This window comes from Saccostrea echinata, unplaced genomic scaffold (genome assembly GCF_033153115.1).
Source record: "Saccostrea echinata isolate AGI-Se365-2 ecotype Australia unplaced genomic scaffold, CSIRO_AGI_Sech_v1 ptg000048l, whole genome shotgun sequence".
Taxonomy (NCBI): domain Eukaryota; kingdom Metazoa; phylum Mollusca; class Bivalvia; order Ostreida; family Ostreidae; genus Saccostrea; species Saccostrea echinata.
In genome coordinates, this window is record NW_026889797.1 from 50,775 (window position 1) to 75,154 (window position 24,380).

At 34.9% G+C, this 24,380-nt stretch overlaps 2 protein-coding genes across 2 annotated transcripts; one reads left to right on the forward strand and one right to left on the reverse strand.

Moving 5' to 3' along the window:
• Positions 1 to 697: 697 nt before the first annotated feature.
• On the forward strand, positions 698 to 13,933 carry LOC133203099 (serine-rich adhesin for platelets-like). Its single transcript, XM_061338948.1, has 6 exons — positions 698 to 720; positions 2,840 to 2,996; positions 4,013 to 4,385; positions 5,890 to 12,259; positions 12,884 to 13,458; positions 13,495 to 13,933. The coding sequence occupies exons 1-6, from the start codon at positions 698 to 700 to the stop codon at positions 13,923 to 13,925; spliced, it is 7,929 nt and encodes a 2,642-aa protein (XP_061194932.1). The 3' UTR covers positions 13,926 to 13,933.
• A 1,755-nt stretch (positions 13,934 to 15,688) lies between these two features.
• LOC133203177 (uncharacterized) lies at positions 15,689 to 23,348 on the reverse strand. Its single transcript, XM_061339018.1, has 4 exons — positions 22,866 to 23,348; positions 18,035 to 18,148; positions 16,117 to 16,174; positions 15,689 to 15,929 (listed from the first exon to the last, which is right to left on the reverse strand). The coding sequence occupies exons 1-4, from the start codon at positions 22,912 to 22,914 to the stop codon at positions 15,806 to 15,808; spliced, it is 345 nt and encodes a 114-aa protein (XP_061195002.1). The 5' UTR covers positions 22,915 to 23,348; the 3' UTR covers positions 15,689 to 15,805.
• Between the last annotated feature and the right edge of the window lie 1,032 nt (positions 23,349 to 24,380).

Genomic DNA, 24,380 nt, shown 5'->3' on the forward strand with positions numbered 1-24,380 from the left:
AAACAAAGCAATAAAAAAGTATTATCATTTAAAACTATGAGTCATATATGTAAAAAAAAAGTTAACTATATTTAACAGGTAGGAAAGAGGCGGACATACGCGTATTAGCTTTCGTAACATTTGCTTAATCCCACTTGTAAAAGTTTATTGACAATAAAATATGTTCAGCTACTCGTATATTGTTTACAATTCAAAGCATACACAGAAGTAATGCCCCTTAAAGCAAAGTAAATACTACTATTTAAAACGGAAAAAAAGATTTTCAAGAAACTGTTTATTTGAAAAATTTAATGAAAGTCCAAATTAAACAGAAAGGTATTAAAATATAATTTAAGGTTTTATTTATAATATATATATCGTTTCAGCGATATCAAATCGTAGAGACCTTTTTTCTAGAAAACATTGCAATCAAAATTTGTTACAAAAACAATAACCCCACAGTGGGTGCCCTTGCCGAACCCCATAAATAAAGAAAAAAATAATCTCCTCGGTAATGTCCAAGTTATGGAGAAATAAAACTGTCTATTGCGGTTCTACTGATGTATATCCCCGATCTCAGTCCGTTTCCTTCTTTCGTGGACACGCATTAGCAGGATTTGGGCCGGACAGAGCGTTGCGCCAGAGACTTCAAGTTTGGAAGTCGCTAACACTTTTTCTCCCTTCGAAGAGGGAGAGTGCGTTTTATATATATAGGACGATGATTCGCTTTAAGTCGAAAAGGTAAATATTTTTTCATGCATTTTTGCATAATTCACAAAAAAAGATATTATATTACTTAATGAAAATTTAATTTGATTTTTGTTCTTGGTTGCATTTTGATTAATCAAGACAAAGACAGAAAAAGATTACCACAGTTAAATAACTACTATATATGAAAATAAAACCATTAAATATCACTTCATGTAAAAGTAAACTAATCATATGATTCAGTCTGGTTTAATTTGCATCCTAATTAATTACATGACAATGTGCACTATTACTAGTATTTTTTTTTTTTTTATTTCAATACAAAATGTTTCAGAATATAATAATCTGCATTTGATTATTAAAAAAATAGTGAGAAAGATTGAAAAAATTCATTGAAAGAACATTCAAAATAACTTGCAATATTTTAAATTATTTTGAAGTTTTATGTTAACTTATGGAATATATATATATACATGTACATGAGATACACTGATTGGGAATTCCGCATATTCATCCTTGAACAATAAAAAATATTAAGATTAAATTCATAAGGATAATCAACTATCAGAATATTTTCATTAATTTGTCTTTGTTTATAATTATATCGAAGATATCTATTTTTAAAATAACATTTCTAAATTAAGTTCTGGACCTCAGCAAGCCGTCGCCACATAAAAAAACCACAGACACGTTCAGCTCATTAAAAATGTAGTTCTGTATCCATTACGAGATTTACCGAGATATCGCGAGATCATAGGACAAATATGCGAAGATCATAAAATAATTACGGTGGCGACATTTATTAGAAACTCGGTATAATTGAGGTATATTCTGTATCAATTAGTAACAGGTCTTCATAGAGATAAGTTTGTATGTAGCCTGCTGTATAATATCAATATATTTTGTTACAGTAGTGACGTTAACTGATTTTTATTTGAAAATTAAAATAAGTGCACGACTATAGTCAACTTTCAAATAAAAATCAGCAGACGAAAATAGCATAATTTTCAAAGTCATTTAAAAAGGGGGAAGAAATGTACTTATTAGGAAAATAAACAAGTTGCGAGAAGAAGATGTAGCTTTAAGCCTGCTTTGAACCCACATGTATTTGGGACTTTTTCGTATAACGAATTATTACGATACCTATGTGTATATTATGTAAAAACTTTCTCCTCTCTAAACTTATAAATAAAACAATCAATGTACATAAAAATTGTCTGGACTTTCTGATACCAAAAAACCCTAGCTGATATCACTATATATAAGATGGATTTATGAGGTCTAGTACCAACGAATGAAAAAAAAAGACCAAATGAATAATGCTTCAACGAGATAAAAGATGCATACACGAGAAAATACACTATTTGTAAATATCATTAATCATTTGTGAACCAATTTGTACTTTAAAAAATCATATAATTTGTGCCGTTGCTATCATTCATTTGTCTCGAAATTTTATCATAAGTCGACATTGTTTAATACGCTGTCCTCATATGGACACATCCATGATACAATTACATGTATATCAAGAATAAATATTAATTAAATCACCCAATTAATGCTAATGATTTTAATTTCATCGCTGTTTACTGTAAAACATGTAACTTTCAAATCTAAGACAAATTGACTGCTAGTTTATAAAGAAGTAGAGTGCATTCATCTCAACTTTTGACCTTTGCATAACGCTTGATCTTTTTTATTATTCTACATCTCCGGACATAAAGAATCACAAATGACAGGGTAATAGAACAGCCCGATGACAAATAATCCTACCTTCCCACGATACAAAATAATCGGGAATATAAAAAGGTCCGGGGGCCCTTAAACATAATTACGTATTTTTAAAAGTTGCACAATATATACTACATGTACATTTTTCGTTTAGATGAAAAATATCAATGATTTGGGGGGGGGGGTTAAAAAAAATTATAAATAAGATTGCGTACTTTAAGAAATCCATTTTTTGGTCACATTAAAATACCAAATTACATCACTACTTAAATAAATCATACAAATTATATTCCCCTACTTGATATATACATGTAATATAGTGCAAGACCTTTTGATCATGACTTCTGAAATCTTATACTAATATTAACTTACTAGATAAATTATCAAGAGACAGATTCATTTTAATCTTTTTTAATTTCAGCATACTTCTCGCCGTCGCCTTTGTTTCAAATTTAGTGCCACTTATTAATGCTAGAGGGCGCCTTTTAGAACCAGCACAGAGGTCATCCCTATGGCGACGAGGATTTAAAAGTCCAGTTAATCGTGACGATGATGGATTGAATTGCGGGGGATATTGGGTAAGTTGGGTTTTAAAAGTTTGTTTATATAGAATTTTATTTTTTTGTTTACATGGTAACCTTCAATTTAAAATACACAATCCGGAAGAATATAATTAATATATAATTGCAAATTACTCAATCTTACCAACATTTTCAATGCCATCATTTTTATTTTCAGAATGCCCTTTTAAAATTGTTTCCTTTCCCTCAATTAAAAAAAAAATAAAATGAATTCTTTGAGCTTGCAGAAAACATCTTTGAAGAATTTAATTTGATGTGCCATTCAAATCTACGCATTTTCTATTCTTTACTACACTGAAAACAAAATTACTATTTTATTAGTTTTTCATACCTGGTACCTTATCCCCATTTTAAATAGTGACATTCTCGGACACTTCAATAAAAATGATACAAACACGTTGACAGGATTTGAGGGCCCAGATTCTACATATGGGCACATTCAGCATGTTTTCATGTCAAATAATAAATACACAGTCATGAAATTTCAATAAAGCAGTCCTAATCGAGCACGCAGCTCCATAAAAATATCTATATATAAACCATATTATTAAGCAGGTAAAAAAGATTAATGCGGCCATTGTAAAAGAAAAAAGCAGCCAGGCGGAAAAAAGGACAATAGCCGATGGATGTTTGATGTTTGCATGGTTATCCATTGAGAATAACGTTTATTTGCAAATAAATTACTTAACGGCCAATTGACACAAGACAAAAATGTAAAAAATTAACAAAAAATATAATTAAATAACAAAAGTCCACATCAAAAAAGGACTCTTATCAGGAACGTATATAATAGAAAGAAATTATTATTAATTAATATTAAATATATATTTTTTTTCTATCAGTTTTTAAAAAAAATTAATTGCAATGAAATACAAATTGATAAATGCTATAAAAGGAATAGGTCATATTTTTCCACAAGGAGACTGAATCATGCAAATCAAAACAGACAAGAAAAATAAATCCTAGTTCTATGTGAGTCCGTATTGAATTCTTTTTTTTTTTTTCATTTACAGCGCCAGTGGCAGCTGAATTCTGGGAAATGTGGAGTTTGTGGTGACCCTCACGACGTCACTCCTCATTCAAACGAAGTTGGCGGGAAATTCTCTAATGGACTTATTTCCCGGTACTATAGTACAAATGACACTATTATAAACGTAATTGTGGAAGTGAAGAAAAACATGAGAGGATACTTTGAATTCCGTTTGTGTCCGGATGTGTCAGACTCAGTTCCGGTGACGCAGGCGTGTTTGGATAGATATCCATTAGAGATTGACGGACACGGAAAACGCTTTGAACCGACGCAAGAGGGTATGATCCACCTACGAGTAACACTTCCGAGCGGGGTCGCTTGTGAGAGGTGTGTTCTGCAGTGGAAATGGCGAACAGGTACATGTAACTACTGATGATTTACAGGAGCGGATCCATAAAATGATATTTCAATCTTCCATAGCATTAAGTGTGTTTTTTTTTTTCTTTTTCTTTTTTTGTTGTTGATTCACTTATAAATGAGACGTTCCTTGTAGTTGCTCTGGGCCAAAGTTTATATGCACAGTAATCACACATTCTCCTCAACTAAAATGTAATAGAGCAAATACCCTTCTACATCTGGGTTTTATGATATGAAATAATATTGCAAATGTTCAAAGTGGCTTATATGTTCTCGCTGAGAATCTATTTTTTTTTTCTTATAAGATTAATCTTCGTTTTCTTAAAATTAAATTATTAATTTTCATGTCGTTTTCTTTAAGTTACAAAACCATGACCGTGCGCGTGACCTGTGTATGACCATCACATTAAACGGCGGCAAATTGGTTCGGACATTATTATGCAGAATTAATGATTATCGTACGGGAGAAAAACAAGTGTTTTATTGTCCCAAAAATGGTCATGGATTACACATGTCACTGCGCATGCCTGAGGGCATGCCTTGTTTTACGAACCACAAACACCGAAAACAAACAAACAAAACAATTTTGAATATAGATTGTATTCTCATATAAGCAAGTTTTGCAGTTTCACTCATGGTACAATGTACTTCAATTCTAAAAAAAAATCAAATTGATCAATAAATGTTCAACCGAAAAATAATTCTAACATTTAATATATTTATTTCTGTTTACTTTGATAATATTTTCCCCCGAAAATATCACAATCAATTTTTCTTTAATATATAAATCTCAAAAGATTGAGAATTTTGTTTAAAAAATGCAACCCCCCCCCCCCCCTGCAAAAAAAATAATAATTAAAAAAATAATGAAATAAAAATAAATAAATGAAAAATGAAGAGGACAGGTGAAGGTAATCAAATATATATGGAAAAGAATTCCCTTTTTTACTTTGATGTCGTGTGGATATTGACGTGTGGACATGTAATTAACTGGCCAAAAGAAAGTAACATGTCTGTTATTTTTTTTCTCCAGTTGTGGCAATAGAGGAGAAAGGCAGGCGTTTTCTCCATTTCTATCTTTTATCTACATCTATATATTTGTTCGAGTTAAATTTTAATGATTATTCTTACGCAGTAAATAGTTAATATTCATAACGTTTGTATATTTGTATTTTCTAAGAAGGTTAAAGAATAATCATTAGAAGACATCTACTGATTTTGCCTTTGTAATATTGTAATTTTCCATGAACAAAAGTTTATACAGAACATTAACATGAGTATGGTTAATCAAGCTTGCAGACGTCATACCACCACACAATTATTAAAACTTTTGTAGCTTTTCAGGCCACTTTCAATAGCGCCATGCATAAGGTTGTATAAATATAAACACACCACGGGGCGTTTTGCGACTTTGCTTCGTAGTTCTTAAATGCATTTTTTAATCATTATGTTATCAAATTTCGGCAAGCTTTTAAATTAATAAAATTTAAATAATTTTTGCAGCTATGAACTGGGGAAAATGCCCGGATGGCTCCAGTCGCACCGGATGTGGCCCACAAGAAGAATATTACAACTGTGCAGACATAGCGATCTTACCACCTGAGACGATTCTCAAAAGAAACATCAAATCTTCCACAGATGAAAAACAGAAATCGGGATCGGCATTCAGATACTTACAAAACGAAGCCAAACTCGAACCAATTGTACCCATTTTTGATTTTAATGGAAATATTCGCACATCAAATAAGGTTGCAAATAATGAGGTGCAGATGAGGAAGGATGTTGATGTGGCATTTCCAAGCGTCTCTATCGGTAATGTGCCTAAACCTAAAGGCATTATGCTGCCATATCTCGGAGAAGGAGCAACAGATGTTGATAAGCAGGTCGCAATAGACACCAAAGTTGGAACAGAGGCTAAAGAAACAGTCAATCCTGCAGACCTTCTTAACCGATTTAAGTCAACCTCAGAGTTTAATGGGAAGATATTATCTCGCTCAAAAAGAACCACGCTTGTGACTCCCAACCCAGTAACTCAGGCACATGGAAGTTTCTCTGTAAAGAAAACCACATTGAGTTTTTCGGGATCTAATGCTAATGCTAATTCTGGCCGCACATCTGGGCTCCTTGGTTCAATGAAAGGACAGACTGGTCTAATTTCTCCCCCACTTCCAAACAAAACAAGTATGGGATCTTCCTCTATGGTTGTCAAATCTTCATCATCTTCGTCTTCATCTTCTTCAATGTCACAGTCATCACCTTTAACGTCTATCAAATGGTCTGCGTCATCGGGATCGGGATCCTCCACTTCGGGCTTTGACGGTTCCGTACCAATCAGAAGTGGGCTAGCATCGAGAGTGATTCCTGGTATACCTGGACCAAAAACGGTTCATACAGTCTCTTTTGTAGTTAATAACACCCATAGTGGAATAGACAGAAAGCCACATTCAGCTGTATCATTGGCCTTAGAGAAACTAAGGAAGCTTGTAAAACATGTGAAACAAGGTGGAAATGCTGAGACCATTCAAACCGTTCAAGTCACAAATACCCCTAGCGGCATCAAGAAAGTAATCCGCACTGAGATTAGAAAGAAGAATCGCGGAGTAACACCATCTTTTGTGCAGAACAAAAATCAAGGCTCCCTAAGAATTTCTGCAAGAGATTTTCTCAATGGGAAAACTATTTTAAATAGAATGTCATCTTTTAGTGGATCTGGAGGCGTGCCCATACAAACATTGGGTGGATCTGCAGAGGTTAACGTAAATCAGCAGGTCAGGTCTAATGTAAACATACCTTCAGTTTCAACGAAGATCACAAATACAAATTTTACAAGGTTCGTATCTTCAAATGGCCACCAGATGTCTGGAGCTGAAATCAAAACTGAAAACAAGGCAAAATTAGATGTTCTGACAAAAAAGGTCACAAAAGAGACGGAGAACGTTAAAATTGAACAGACAAATATGGACAAAGAGACAAAGTCCACAAAACCACAACCAGCACTTCCAACAATTAATGTTTCTTCCAAAAGCAATAAAGAATCCACGTTAGATAAGGAGTTGGTATTATCAAACCCGATTGTTTTAGTATCGGCTGAAACAAAATCAAAAGAAATTGCAGTTCCTCAGACAACGTCAGACAATACAGTTTCCACTAAAATTACTGAAGTCAGTGTAAATCAGAAATCAACAAAACCTGAAAGCGGTGCGTTATATCCTCAAACTGTAGTTATTCCAAGTAATAACAACAATTATGTAGTTCCCTCATCTATGTCGGGGCCTTCTCTTATGATTACAGGAGGATCTCTTTCTAGTCGCCCAGCTGATCTTGGATACAGCAAAATGTCTCAAGTGACTGAAACAGAAGCCAAAAACTCCATTTTAATGACCCAAAAGATGATGTCTAGTCCAAGAAATCAAGATGGAGGCCAAGCTTCAGTACACCTTGAAGCAAAGATGCAGCAGCCCGTCGTTCCTGTTTTAAGATCTGAAGCAGTATCATCAACAAAAGAAACAGGACAAACACTTTTACAAAAGGTCAATCCGATAGACAACCAGGGTATGAAAGTAAAGGAAGATATCAAAACAGTAGAGGAGGGCAAAAATAGGATTAATACAGCTAACACACAAACACAGAGAGTGACAGTCACATTGGGAGGAAACTTCTCCCCACGCAAAGAAGCAAAGAATTCTTTTTCTGCTAGACATGAACTCACATTAATGGGCAACAGAATCAAGGATACCAACAAAATTCTTAATTCAAATAATGTTTTACCGAATGTCAAATCCGAGGTGATAGAAAAGATACTGCTAGAGAAAAGAGAACCCAATCCTTCCCGAAAAATTGCACATAAACTGGCATCTCACTCGCAACAAGTTCGACCGGACACTGCCAGAACCGAGTCTGTACAGGTCAACACAACAACAGTAAGAAAGATATCTTCAAAACCCTTGGTTTCGTCATCATCATTTTCTTCTTCAGCTTCATCCTTTTCAGTATCTTCAAGTTCTCAAAAAGACATTGAATCATCTGGATCTAGTATGACCTCCAGTGCTGGAAAATGGCAAGTCATTCCTAACCAAAGAAGTCTTAAAGTCGAGACCACTAAAGAGACTCGTCAAACTTTGAATGGAGACACAAATGTTAAACAACCAGTAGAGTCAAGCACTATGAAGAATTTAGAAGTCATCACTATTCTGCCTAATGAAGTCACGACAGCTTCTACTGTTTTAGAAGTTAATTCTAAAATTGTTCAAGATGACACCTTTCAGAAAACCAAAAATTCTGGGATCATCGACACAACACTTCCACCACAAATACCGCCAAGTATCCTTCCACCAGACAGTGGATCACATCTGAAAACTTCCCAAGCACAGACAAATGATCAGTTGATTTCAAATCCAATTTTAATAAAAGGAAGTATCAACATTGGTGGTCAAAGTAATAATCAATGGGGAATTTCAAATGGCCTAGAAAATGCGCAGCAAAGTCAGAATTTAGTTGTAGAAGGTCTTAATCAAGGACTAGGGCTTCAGTATGGCATAAATGATCCTTATCAGATTAATTTCAATTTGCCTCCAGATCCTCAACAAAACATTGGAGGTGATAGCTGGTTGCATGCATCTGGATCAAATGCCCAACAAATGGATTCGTTATTCATGGATCAGACGTCATCTTTAACATCTCAGTCTTCTTTTGCAAGCAATGCTGGTGAACAATTTTTGACTGCAGGCCCAGTGGAATCCGTACCCCTTCCTCCCGGCGAACCAAATATGATGATTGATGGTACACAAGAAATGCAAAACACTGGTACATTTGTTCCCTATGACGCAAATATGATGGGTGGATTAGACCAGTGGGGCACAGGATCATCGACAGCTGATATTAGCTTCTCTCAAGGCTCTTCTAATGATAATATCCCTCAAGGTTCTGTGATTTCTTCAAATTTTGGTGGCCAAGCATTATCATCTGGTTTTGATGCAGGAATCATTCCTAGTGGAATAGACCACACACTTCTACGGTTAACAGACACCACTGCCCTAGAGGTTGGCCCAGTTCTTTCTGCCGGAGGTCAAGTTGCACACGACTCAGCCTTTGGAATGGGATTTGTCACTTCCTTACCAGAGACTACACCCCCTCCTACCACTTCAACAACAGCTGCCACGACTACAACAACTGAAGCCACAACTACGACACCTACTACAACGACAGAAGCGCCTACAACTACAAAGGCACCGACGACCACAGAAGCTATAACAACCACACAAGCTCCAACAACAACATCAACAACGACGACTAGACGTCCAACAACAACTACAACGGAACAAACAACTACAACATCGACACAGGCCCCAACTACGACAACTGCAGCTCCAACGACACCAGAAATTACAACAGAACCGGTACAGACATCAAAACCTTTAACTCAAGACTTGGGTGTTGATGTTTCTGTAATACAATCATCATCTCTGTCTGAAATCAAATCTTCTGCAATCCAGTCAAATTCACAAGTGGAGACTTCAAAGACAGGTCAGACGGGTTCATCTTACACTGTATTGTCTGTAGAAAAATCATCTAGTAAATTGACTCCGCCCCCGGCACCCATTATAAAACAAGTCATTGTTTCCACTAATGAGCAAATTGATATGGGAGACAGACCTATTCCTCAGTTAAAAGCAGTTACAGCACATTCGCTTGCCCCTAGTCAAAGCATCGAGGGGAAATCTGCACATTCATCAAGTTCTACTTCGGAAATGACAAAAGATACTCAATTTAACACTGTCGAAGTGACAAAAACAGAGGGTTCCTCAACTGCTGAAAGAATGACAGCTGTAGAAACAAGCAAAATAAATACGGAGGTTACAGGTAAAGGAAAAACGGATTCAAAATCAACATTAGAAACAAGCGCAACAGCAAATAAAATTGATGGGTTACAAGGAAGTGAAAACAGTAAAACACTGATGTCAGCAAATGTGGAACAAACTCTTACAGGTGGAAACACAAAGATAAGTTCTCAAGGAGAACAAAATGCTGTTATTTCTACGAAAACTAGCACTGTCAGTGAGAGCAAAATTGACAAGCAGGCCGAAATATCAAAGAATACAGCACAGGATCCCAATGCCATATTAGCCAATATGTTTAAAGCTCTAACAGATATCATGCTTAAAGTTCAGATGGGAGGCAAGCAAACATTCCCCTATTCTACAGATCAATCAAAAAAGATTCAAATGACAAAACAAATTGCTGGGGCTCCAACAGCTACTACTTTGGAAAAAGCGAACAAGATTGAAACTCAAAAATCTGTAAGTTCCTCGTCAACTTCAGTTCAGTCAGAATCTAATTTGGTTTCTGCTAGTGAAGTTGTGCAAGGAGATGTGAAGAAGGATAAAATAGCAACAACTCAAATAGAAGTACAACGTGGAGATACCATAGTAGACCAGTCTGCAAACGTTCCATCGGAATCGTCATCACAAACAAAGTCCACTAAGGAAGCTAAAACTGTCACCCAATTGCCACCTCAAACAGAGGCACCTGCACTTGAAAAGACAAAAGTTGACGCTGGATCTACTATTTCCTCTTCTACTTTCAACATTGCAGGTGGATCTGCTATGGACATTAGTGGCGTGGGAAATATGGCTGTAGATGGCCAAGCAATGGATGCCAGTATGATTGATTCCATTGGAATTGGTAACATAGCACCAGAATGGGGCAGCACTGCTTTGACAGGAAACGTTGATCTCATGATGGATACTGCTAACTTAGGTACAGCAGCAAATAATGTATGGGACACTACATATGTCTTTGATAATACAGCAAATAGTGGAATGGACATAGGAACTGGGACATCTGGTTCTTCATGGGACAGTGCCTTCATTGACTCTACTTTGCCGATTGAATCCACTACTGGAAATTCAGCAGGGGCTTGGGATGCAGCTTACTCCCTAGAAAATACAGGAACTTCTTCAAGCTCTTCCCTTGCTTCCTCAAAGAGTGTTTCAACCTCTTCTTCATCAACCTCGATCTCAGCGTCCTCCTCTAGCAAAGGAAAAACAACTTCGAATGAACAAGTAAATAAAGCTGGTTCTTTAACAAAAGAGATTAAAATTCAAGAGGCTAAACAGCCAGTTGTACGACCGCTTACAACACGCCCAACACCAGCGCCCACCACAAGAGCCCCATTACCATTAACAACTGCCGCACCACCACCCACAACCACTAAAAGACATACAACAACAACAACACAGGCCACTACCCCTTGGGACGCCTCTTTCGTCAACCTTCAATCCCTATCAGGGTTCCAAGTGGGAAGTGGATCTGACGCATCATCACAAGGCACAGACGTTTCGGCGGGTGGTTCCATGTCGTTTGGTAGCAGTTCCGTGAATAATTTTGACAAGTCCAATGCAGTTAGCGCGTCTAGTTCCTTCGACACTATTGGTGCTTCGAAATCATATAAGACAAGCGTTTCAAATACATTTGACACATTCGATTCAACCAATTCATTCCAATCTGGAGGCCCCAATTCCTTTTCTTCCAGTTCATCTAATATGATACAATCTGGAGTGTCTTCCAATAATGTACAAGTGATTCCTACACAATCCAGCCAGGCTGCTTGGGGTCTTGGAGTAGAAAGCTCTTCTAATAAAATGAACTCAATGAATACCCAGATAAATATCGATTCTCAGTCCACTGGAAACAACGTAAATAAGTGGAATAATTTCCTTGAAGTTGGGTCCTCTCGGTTCGATATTCCAGTTAATGTCCCTCCACCTACTACCACTACTATGGCTCCAACTACTACTACTCCAATTCCCACGGAACCTCCAATCATTATTGACGTTAAGGATCTAACCCCTGAGTCTGTGGATCCAATATCCAGGTAAGATTCTTGTGGTACTGACGATATAACGTTTTAATATCATTTAATATCAATATAAATTACGAATACTAGTACTTTGTTCAGGAGGCTGGGCATTTAGAAGGTTAGGTTATCAAGAGTAAAGACGGTAAAGTTTTCAAACTTATTTTATAAAGAAGAAGAGGGATGTTTACTAGAAAATCTATTATTTGTGCAATATCTTTAAGTAAGTTCGATGTGTGGCAAAGGGGTTTGAAATGGTATTTGCTAGAAAAGGCAAATAGGAATGAGTATTATGTAGTGTAGGCAACTTTTAACAAGAAGAAGAGTATCTGTATTTTTCAGTTATAAAGTTCATTTATGAATAAAATTTAGATATCAAACGCCTTTAATTATGATTTTAAAAGAGGTGAAACAAATGCCGGTTTTCAAACTTATACTTATTCCGTAGGTAATATTTTCCTATTCTTCATGGAATTAGCTATTTTTTTTTTTAGAATTATTTATTTTGCAATTAGTTTTAAACTGTAAACTTTGTTATTTTTTAACAAAATATTTTCATTTGCATTTCAGGTCTAGAATATGAGATACACATATTTAAATTCCATGACCATATGTTTTAAATTCTATCTATTCTTTTCACAGAAACGTCATGTTAAGCATGATCCGTTCAATGGGACAAAATCAACAAACCATTATGACACTTCTTTATGCCACTGGCGCTGACTTCCTTAGATCGATGAACATTAATCCTGCCCATCTCAAGGGATCTGTAAGTACCGCTGTTCTGAACATTTTACCAGAGCTGAGGCGATTCCTTCGGCTTCCAAGACGACGAAGCTACCCACGAGATCCATATATAGTCGGTAAAGGATACAGAAGTCAGATTCGAAAGCGACAAGAACAGCAAAGACGACAGAGACAAAACCAATATGCATATTATAACAACAACACTACATCGGGTGGTTCCCAACAAAATTACCAACCACCACCACCACCTACAACTCCTGATCCGGTACAAAGAGCAGTGGAAACTGCAATGAGCAAACAGCTTATCACGATGTTAGGATTGGCACCCGAACCCCCAGATCCTCCAGCAGCTGGTCGAAGACGACCTGGCGCTAGAGGCGGCGGCGGAGCAGGCGGCGGAGTGGGCGGATGGGGTGCAGCAGATCCATGGAACGTGGCTGGTGGTGGTGCAGATCCATGGGGAGCAGGCGGTGGAGCAGCCGATCCTTGGGGACCAGGTGGTGGAGGAGGGGCTGGTGGTGCAGCTGGAGCGGCAGACCCTTGGGCACAGCCTGGTCCAGACCCATGGGGACCTCCTGCAGGAGGACGAGGAGGTGGTCGAAGAATGTCAAGACAATGGCAAGAGGTGCTCGGCCTTGCTCCTGAAGCTGGCGATGTTCCTGCAGGTCAGCAGGGACAAGGCGCGGGTGGTGCTGGCGCTGGTGGATGGGGTGCCGGAGGCGGAGGCGGAATGTGGGGAGGAGGTGGCCGACGGCGAGGCGGAGGAGGAGGATTTGGGGATCTAGGAAGATTAGCTGGATTGATGATGGATCCTGCTGAAGCTGCTGAGTTAGGTCTTGGTCCCGGGGCACGAGGTGGAGCCGGCGGAGGGAGAGCACGTGGTCCTGCCAATAGAGGGCGTGTAATGCACGCAATTGTGGAAGCTTTAGGATTTTAAAAGTTTTACAGTGCAATACTGTATGATTTTTATTCAGGTTACACTGAATGCATTTTTTCTTTTAGCTTCTTTTCTGGTTAATTGTCGTCAGTGGGAGAAAATTAATTTAAAATCTGTAAAAAAAAAATCTCAATATAATGTAATTGTAACCTATAATGTAATTTTATCAACCTATGAAAATGAAATCCGCGAAATATTTCTCAAAATCGCTCTATGTTCATGCACAGGCATGTCAAAATTGTATTTTAGTGATTTCACATTCATTAAGATATTTAATATATGTTTTGTCGGAGACTAAACGGGCACAATATCTTAAATTTTGCCGTCACGTATAAAATTTGTGGCCGATATTCTAAAGAGAAAACTTAATTGATCTTATACATAAATGACTGCACTTTTTTGTACATTCCGTCTGTTTATATCAACCATTTTATGACTGCATAGTGTTTGATGTCCAGTGGGCAGAGTTTTTGTCATAGTTGTGGTTCTCTCTAGTGATATAGGTAAAATGACCATTAATGATAGACGACAGAATAAAGATAAGTGCATTCGTGGTAATATGTCACGCGCAAGACCTTTTATACTGCGTCAAATGAAACCTTGTCAGAAAGAAATACATCAATTCCATCAATATATAAAACAAAGACTTCTATTTTTAGGTAACACTGAATAATAACTGAAATTTATCACTTATCCAATGCTTTTTATATTACTTGTAATTTTTGGGAGCGCAATTTTAAAAGGAAATACTACATTTATTACAACTTTGGACTTGTGTAGGTTTTGTCCTACAGATTCGCAGAATTTGATATACATGAATTCTGAGAACGAAAAAGAAAGTGCATTTTGAATTATATCAGTGTATCTAAATTATCTATATTTATTATATATAGGTGCTTACTCAATATTATTACTGGTCTATAATCAATTATTATCTATAAAATACTAGAAACCAATATTGTTAGATTTTAGTAAAAATTGCGAAGCAAAACAGATAACCAGGTTTTATTGTTACACAAGTGAAACAATGGAAATACGTGGTTCCGGAAATATCCGCTCTTTTGTTTTTGACATGTTTTTGACCGTTCTTGACGGACAATATAATGCGAGATGTTTATTTTTGTTGTACATTGGTAAGAATGTTGTTGTTTGATAGGGCCCTATGCGTGACTGTGTCTTATGAGAGATTTGTCATTAATAAAATATAATAAACAACGAAATACGCTTACTTCTCTTTTTATCACTTCCGGTGTTTGGTCTACACTAATTATAAAGGCATTATTCAATGGAATGTAGGCTAATTCTGTAAGACAAATAAGTGTCCTTCATTTAAAACCTTAAGGTTATTAACAACATTTTTAAAGATTTTCTTTATTTAATATGTTGACGGTGCGACCGTTAGGGCGAGACAGATGCGTATTATTGGATACAGTTTTAACTTGGATCCGCCTCTTCAAACCGCAGAAGACATTTGGAACGTCTATACTGTGACGTCACGTTTGGATCAATGTGCACAGTCCGAATTTTCTCTTAGACTTTTTTGCTTTTAGAGCTCGCTGCGGTCACTATAAGATTGTATCATTATATTGTACAATCTCAGAGATTTTACAAAAAGTCTATAATATATATATCTATATACGATAATCCACATAATTATATGAAAGACCACTTTGTTGTGGTTTACTTTTTTCCAAGCACAGGCATTTTCTCAGCTTTTTCGCCATCTACTTTGTTTCTCTGACATGATAAGATAAAAGCAAACAGCTGGGGCAGTGTAGTACATTTACTTCATCAATGAATTAACGAGCATACATCATAAATACATATAAAACACATAGAGTTATTCATTGTTCTCAGTAGTAGAAATTTCCAACGATTGTCTACCAATTACTGTAAAATCCGGAAATTCTATTTCTTCCCCTACGTTTTTGTGTCATGATACTATCGTCAGGTGATGTCCGTTGTAATTCTGGGTCAACAGGATCGGGCAGTGATTTGCTCATTCTGAAAAAAAAAAACAAAAACATTCCGTTAGAGAGAGAGAGAGAGAGAGAGAGAGAGAGAGAGAGAGAGAATGAAATTATTGCAACAGAAGAGCTTTCCATGTAACTCAATTTAAATCAACTTTACTCCTTGATATGCTCAGACAAAGTATTAGAGAGAGAGAGAGAAAGAGAGAGAGAGTACTTACGCGTCTTCCTTTCCCATCCTAGTATAAACTTCTCGAAGTAAAACCTGTGTTGGTATATCTGCAGCAAATTAAAAATTCTACTAGGTCATAGTAATTCATTTACAGTTTTGCAAAGAAGAAAAAAGGAAAGAAGAGAAGAGTCATTGGCATTTGTCATAAATTCTCAAAACATTAACTTGGGTAGAATAGTTAAAATCATTGCCATATTGTATTCTTGTACATTCTATCAGGATGCAAGTTTATTTCATTGTTTTAAGATGCGTTACCTATATTTCCAAAATAGGAAAGTTTATGATAATTAATCTAAATATCTTTTTACAACATTACATAATTATATTTATCTAGCACAAACTGAAATTTTTAGCCCTTTATAATTGTTGCAGTTTTCTAAAACCAAGCATTAAAAATTATGCTTTGACTTCATAGATTTCTTAGATTAAAAGCACCGAAATTTAAGAATGTTGTGCTAAGTGGTTTAAGATCACGCAATGAATTATTGAAACATATAGGTCTCTTGTTAGAAAATGAATATGACTTACACCGAGCATGCACTACATGTAATTCAAAATAGAGCATAAATGTGCTATTTTTACACCTTCGTAAATCTTCAGTGATGGGGTTAATATTTTATAATTTAGATTTGAATAGCCTGATACGCACATTTAACAAGAGAATTCCATCGTCTACACACATTTAAAACTATCTGTTGGTAAGTGAATTAGCATAATTACGTGAGATCTGAACGAGATCTTGGGTATTTATGGATCTATTATTCCACTTTTGCAGTTCACTGTATTTAATGTACAAATAGATAAGCTGTTATTAGGGTGACACAAACTATCTAACGCAGAGCAAAACGGAAATAGTTTGAAATGCTAATAAAGTTTCTGTAACTGAATGGCTGTGTTGAATGTGTGTATTCTTATCAGATAAGAATTCGTCAGCCAAACCTCAGAAAGCGCGTCTACACCATTTTTTTTCTTTTAATTTTTCACTTTTGTATTGATCTTTTGGCATCTTGTCTCCGAGAAAAAAAAATTAAATTTTTCGTGCCAGATTTTATGTATCTGAATCTCTATATAAAGAAGTAACAAATGACAGAGGGGGTCTATTTATAGACAAAAGGGCACGTGCTGAGCCAAAGAAAACTGACATCCAATCAATGTTCAATCACACGCCCTCTGGCGGCTTTTGTGCGCGTCTCAATTTTCCGATTGTCCATTTATTTGCCGTTCCTGATCGCATCAATTAAATGGAGTTTTCGATAATATCCTATATGAACTCAAAATTAAAGATATGGCTACGCTAAAGAGCTTGACGAAATAATAGAAACCTGATATAAAAAAGATTTGCCCCCCAGACCAAACATTGATTGAGGGTAAACCCAGTCTGTAAACCATTGACAAAAAGGCAGGGAATTATCAGGTTTTTTTTGTAGCGAAGCATTATACAAAATAAGTTAACGTCCTACTGCGTGTAACGTTACAGTTTTGTTTTCAGAATTATTTTATAATTAAATCCGTTTTATTTACTGGGGAGGATTTATGAATTCCTCTTAGGGGAATACATTTTGTTTTGCATAAAAAAGATTTAAAAGAAAAGATATTTAAGGTCTATTTATAAATGTACATATCAATTGCTTTGATGATTTTCAATTCTTCATGAGTTTAAAAAGATCAAAAACATTTATTTACTTATTAATCTTTATGTAAGACTTGCACTTTTTTTTTGACTTTTTAAAGTATAAAATTGGCAAAGGGAATTTCGTTCGTATCCCGAATTTAAATAATAGCTTTTCGTACATCCTAATTAGTAATTAGACATATTTTTAAAAGAGGGAAAATAATATATGTATTTGATGTGACACACTTTTCTCATTACATACTTCTGAACTTGAACAAAAAATCTAATTCCATACTTTGTAAGCACATTCTCTGGAAGTTCTCCTGTTGCATTGTGGGTAAAGAAATGGCTGCCATCATTCCATCAAACGATTTTGGATCCGGAAGTGCTCTCTTTTGGGTACAAAGGCCTACAAAAAAATTAAATCTAAGAATTCACTTCTGAATTCAATTACTTAAAAAAAAGCGGAGGTCTTGATTTGAAATTATACTGTCAGCATTTCGATCATAATTATTGTTAAAATTGATAAATAAGAACTGTACTTTTATAGGTGTACAATTACAAAGGCCAGTTTCAGAACATTCAATCGTATATAATATTATAGAAAGAAAACTTTTAAATTTCTTATTCTTCTTTTTACTTCCCATTGATCCGAAATTTTTTTAATCATTAAGAGATTTCGTCTGCTTTAGGTGATAATGATATATTTGTCAACAATTTCAACCTATACATGCCGTTTTCGGCTGTAGCATATGGGTCTTCGGGTTTAAGGTCTCATCCGAAATATACCCTTTAGTTTCACATCTAATGCTGAGCGCTTGAATAAAAACCTTCTTAACAATGCTAAACGTTCTATGTTGGCGCCACCGGGAACGAAAAATAGTGCCAGGATCTCCTGATCACGAAGAGATCTAGAGCGCCAAATCATCGGTTAATTTCCACTTAACCAACATTTTGAAAAATCCTTTTCCCACATAGATTTACCTGTGTTTTACCTGTATTTTTTTTGAAAATGTTGGCTAAGTGGGAAGACACCAAAATCACCAGGGTACCGCGGCCGGTTTGGCTGAACAAGACTTTCAGGTTGCAGAAGCACTGAAGCAACATTTAATTGTTTGGGAAAAATATAAACCTGTTGAGTTTTATTACATTGATGAACTGATTGATTTTTAAATATTTTGCATAAATTTAATCGTTTGAACAATTTAGAAAATCATTTCTTATTAACGCTTATTAAATCATTTCTGCAGTTTTGAAGAATGTGTTATTAAAGAAAACCATTTGTATGACATTTTGAATCATTTAAACGGTTTTATAAATCGAGTATACAATTAAGAAAATATTTTGCAAAATTTTCAGATTAGTTATATATTAGATTGTAGGGAAAAAAATCAAAATCGTACAAACAATTTTCTGAATTGTTCAAACGATTCTCTATGTTGCACAAACGATTTAAAAAGTCCTACAATGTTTATAAGAATTAACCTGTATAGATAAATAAAAAAAGCGTAGAAACAAATTTTCCCATTTTTCCGACACATATACATTGTCGTATTTTGAAACAAGTCTTACTGAAAATAAAAATATTATAAAGGTAAAATACTGATTAATCAATTATCTATTTTAACAGTGGTCGCCTAACCTTAACAAAAATTGTATAATAAATTTTGAACAGATGTGCAGAAATCAAAGATGATAATACAACGGCGTAAAATGTTTACAATAACTTCACTTCAAAAGAAGGGGCGCCATTTGTTATCAGAATATCTAATTAAGCTCACAATTCAACACATAGCAACGCACATTTGATTAATCTCAATTTCTTTTCTTTCTGACTGCAGAACTCACAAATTGACACAGATAAAAGGAATTAACAAAGAACTGTACATGTACATGTATGCTTCAAAGTTAAAAATGTTCGACCTGGACAATTACAGGTAGAAAAGATATTAAACATATCCCTCTCAAATGAGAGAGAGAGGGGGAGGGGGCTATTCATTACGAGTATAAGAGACGGTCATTACCCATATTTCGCATAAATTTGCAAGAGTAACATGTATTTCCCTTCGTCGGCGTAACAACCATTTTTTCACCATAACCTTTGTAACTTAAAATATTTCAAAGTCTTTTGAAAATTTTATACGTGGCGCAGTGGTTTGGGCGTTTGCTCTAGAGTCGCGGAGTAAGGAGATGAGTCTTACGTCGCGAATTGAATCCCATTGCTGGACGTGGACTATTTGCAGCCCAACCGGCAAGTGATGGCGTCTCAGTATGAGTGAAAAATAATTCTCGAAGGGACGTTAAACAAACAAAACCATTTTATATCATACCTATATTGGCAACGTATGGTACTACACATCAAAGGGAAGTAACTCTTGTAAAAGTGAAAGTCGTCTAGATTTTATATATTGTGAAATTGTACTGAATACGTCGATCAGAAAATAACAAGAAAATAATAAAATGTAATTGATTTTTATTAGATATGATAAATAATCGATTCAATTTATTTGACGACAAATGTTAGTTTATTATGATTTTGTTAATGCTGAAAATACTGCACGGCTATAGCACGACATTTTAATCAAGAATGACAAAAGAAAACAAGATGGTTGCACAGAAACCAAGAAATTCCTAGTCAATAGTAAGATTACATTTTTTCGCAAAATCTTTTCAAAATTAAGTTAGACAATCTGCTTATCTGCTGTTTATGATGTTCAACATCAATCGTGTAATTTTAAAACACGAGAAGTACTTAGTTTATATTTTATAGTAGGTTGTTTACTTCACATCACAATTACAAACATAACAAACTAAAAGTAGCTAAGATCAGTATTCAGTCTTCGATGCAGCACTCCATTTTTATGTTTTTTTTGCGTCCATCTTATTTTATTTTTCCCCCATTTTAAGAGATCGTAAACATGACGCTGTTTGACTCCAGTACAACGTTGCAATTAACCTTTACAAATCAAGACATCTCCGTATCAAAGGGCCGACGTGAAGAAGGGACCCGCTGGGAATTTTTTTTATTAGAATTAGAGAAAAGAAAATTAAATTTCCATAGAAATAAGAGGCATATGAAGATGTTTGACTTACGGAAAATCAGTATGGTACATGTACGCTTATTTGAGAGAGAGAGAGAAGGGGAGAGAGAGAAAAAGAGAGAAATCTGCAACTCGCAAATTACAAATGCATTGACACAGGAACGTACTAAAGAATAAAAAATATTTATCGATAGTTTGGATTTTCTGTAGGCGATTACATCCTCATACATACGTCACATCAAACTGTCTAACAGTGAACTAAGCTGTATACATACGTTATCGGCCCAAATGTTTGGAGAAGTCGGGTAAAATCGGTGCCATGATTGAGAGGTCAGACTCTTGTAAACGGTAAAAAGTCTTGAATTTAAATAGTAAAGACGGTGGGAAAATTGTTTATTTTCCCCCGGAAATGTCTAGCAATGCTCCTGAAGTGCTCAAACCCAGCTACGCCCCGCGTAAAAAAATCATATATCATTTATCTAATTGAAATATACCGATCAAAACTTAAAAAAAAAAAAAAAAAAAAAAAAAAAACAACTGTGGTTAACGCTTGACAAATATGAGTTAACGAATTTCTTTGAACATATATTTTATTTTGAAAAACAAAGGATTTATTGGGCATATGAAGATTTGTGCACAGTTGTTTTATAAATCTTTTTTTTAAAAGTTATTTTAAATTTAAAAAAAAAAGGTTTGTTATTTTACTATTATTAGCATTTTTTCATCTAAATCGAATGAACAAATTGCAGATTTTCATATATTTTGTAAAATTTCTACATCTGCATCTGAATATTTTTCACATGCAACATTGCTGTAGAAAATGAATTACTGCAATATTACAGTGTCTTTTGTTTATCCGTGGCATATATATGTCCATGCATTATTATAAATCTTGATCAAAATTATGTTTCAATAATATTGTCGCTCAAGTCATCGGTTTTATTTTATTGTAATCAGAAAAGTAAAGTAATTACAACTGTATATTAATTAATTTTTTTAGTTGCTTAATAAATGAATAAAAGGATCTGTTTATGTCTATTCAATCAAAATCATTTACACATGAGAAGATAACTAACGGAATAAGAACTAAAGGATAATTGCCCCCCCCCCCCCCCTTTAACCATCTAAACAATCAATAGGCTATGAAAGAAACACTTTTTAAAATCTTAATTACATATGATTAACAGTTGCTTTTCTGTTTCAAGGGAAAAATAGTGAAATATAAAAGAATATAGACATATGAAAAAAAATATATACATGTATTTGCCTATATGGAGAAAATAAATTCATAAATTTTAAAAACGTTTATTACATATTCATATCGAAAGTTTAATTATTTGTATATACTAAAGATATCACCTTAAATTAAAGAAAAAAAAATTTACACAGTAATCAGGAGTTTCTATCAATTGTTTTAGTACCATTTTTTCATAGATGATAGGCTATATGTACTCCTAAAATAGTAATTGATCATGAAAACATGAAACTATGTTTATGACTTAATATTCAAACTTTTTTCTTTTGATACATGATCCATAAGGATTGGCCTAATTCATTGACAACAAAGTGATAAAGTTTTTTCAAAACATTAAGGTTAAACGCAACGTACAGGACAACGTACCTTTCCCACTGATAATTTTTCAAGGTATTCTTCATTTAATCATCAGTTGTTTTCAGACAAAAATCAGCAAATATTACCAAGAGTTTTTTTCTTTTTTAAACTATACTTAATTTTTTTTCACAAAAAGTGAATGAGATTGGGCAGCAGGCAAAGCCTATATTTTTACCCTCTCCCTTAGGTTCTGGACATATATAAAATAATGAAAAGCCTCATGTTTTCTAAAGATTAAAAAAAAAACTAATAGTTTTAGCTGGCATTTATTTAAAATATTTTATTCAGAGGAGGTGTACAGCATTACCAGGGATCATGAAATCGCAAAAAGACCTTCAATTAAGAAAAAAACTCCAAACCACGTTGCGTATGTCCTTAAATAAAATATTTATAGCTACCTGTACAATAGCTGAAAGGAGAGAGAGAGAGAGAGAGAGAGAGAGAGAGAGAGAGAGAGAGAGATTTAAACTTACCTAAAGATATGAATGTAGATATCAGCAACCAAAGCAGCTTTGACACCATTCTCCGTTAACAAAATTAAATTAAGAAAGTTTTTTGGTCTGGTTAAAAATATGATCTGTTATAGTGACAAAACACAATCCTTTGTTATCTCAAGAGCTAGAAAAAAATTGCAATTATCATGTTGACGTAGAAATTTGACACAGGAATTAAAAAAATTACTGATCATCCAACGATGTAGGGATAAACTAAAACACGGAATCTGAACTGGTTATCAATTTATATCCGAACAGAAGTCGCCCCCGACTAGTTTTAAATGAAACTACCACCCAGCTAAGAATGGACGGTTTTATCATCAATATAACTCTAATCGATAGAACTTTATTGGTGATAATCTATATTAAATAATTCAAAAAGAGTCCAAATGACGCGAACTTGTTTACAATTGACAATCCCCCCTAACAGCAAATCAATGATCTGGTTAATTAAAATTATCCCAACAAGCACGTGCTTTGTAAGGATGAATTTCATTGGAAGATTACCCATACGCCTGAAACGTGGAAGTTTGTCTAAATATTGTAGTAAAGATACAATATTAATTTAACAATAGTCATTTAAGCTCAACTAAGCCCTTAATCTGATCCGTATCCGCGAATCTGTTCCAGGAATTACGATTTCGTGTTCGCTTCTGATTATTACCGGACATCAGCTAAATATTTCAAATGTGGGAATATCATAAAACTTGGTGACCTTACATCGATGTATTCAATGTTTTACGAAAGGTCATAGTCTAAGTCAGTAACCTGCACATTTTTCCTCTGTGAAAATCACAGTTTTATCACATGGAAGGAAAAAGAAATTTTTATTTGTTTTCAATAATTTTTGTACATGTATTGTTACATTTACAAATGTTAAAAAGGCCATGGGTCAAGGAATAGTTAGCCCACCTACCTTAGAAAAGGGGGTTTGGCAAATTCTTTTTAATATTGCAATTATATTATAACAAATCGAAGTATTAAGGTCTTTGCTCTTTCTGAATTATTAATTTCAAATATCAAAACCTAATTCTATATCGTTTTTTTTTATTTTGACGAACGGTGATGCAATGGTAATTGAAAATAGGAATTTTTGTGAAATTCACGACGGTTGTGATAGGTAGATTGAGGATGCTTCTTCCTCTTTGGCACCTGATCCCACCTCTGTTTTAGGGGTCTGTATTGGCTCATGTATTTAAAACTCAACAATCATCATGTATTTAACAAAAAATGAAATAGAAAAGGCCTTATAATCCATGGAGATGTAGAGGTGAAATAGCTAACCTTGACTCTGTGACGTGCAGAGGTCAAGTAGCGAACCTTGACCCGGGAAGTGAAGAGGTCAAGAACGCATACATGTATTTAGGTTTTGTTCTAAGTCACATAACGGTAGAGCATGATGCTCATTGCTGTTTTTTAATACTATAATAATAACTGACAGTACCAATAAGAACATGCTGAAAAAGAAACGGATAATAAGTCATACCTTTTCGA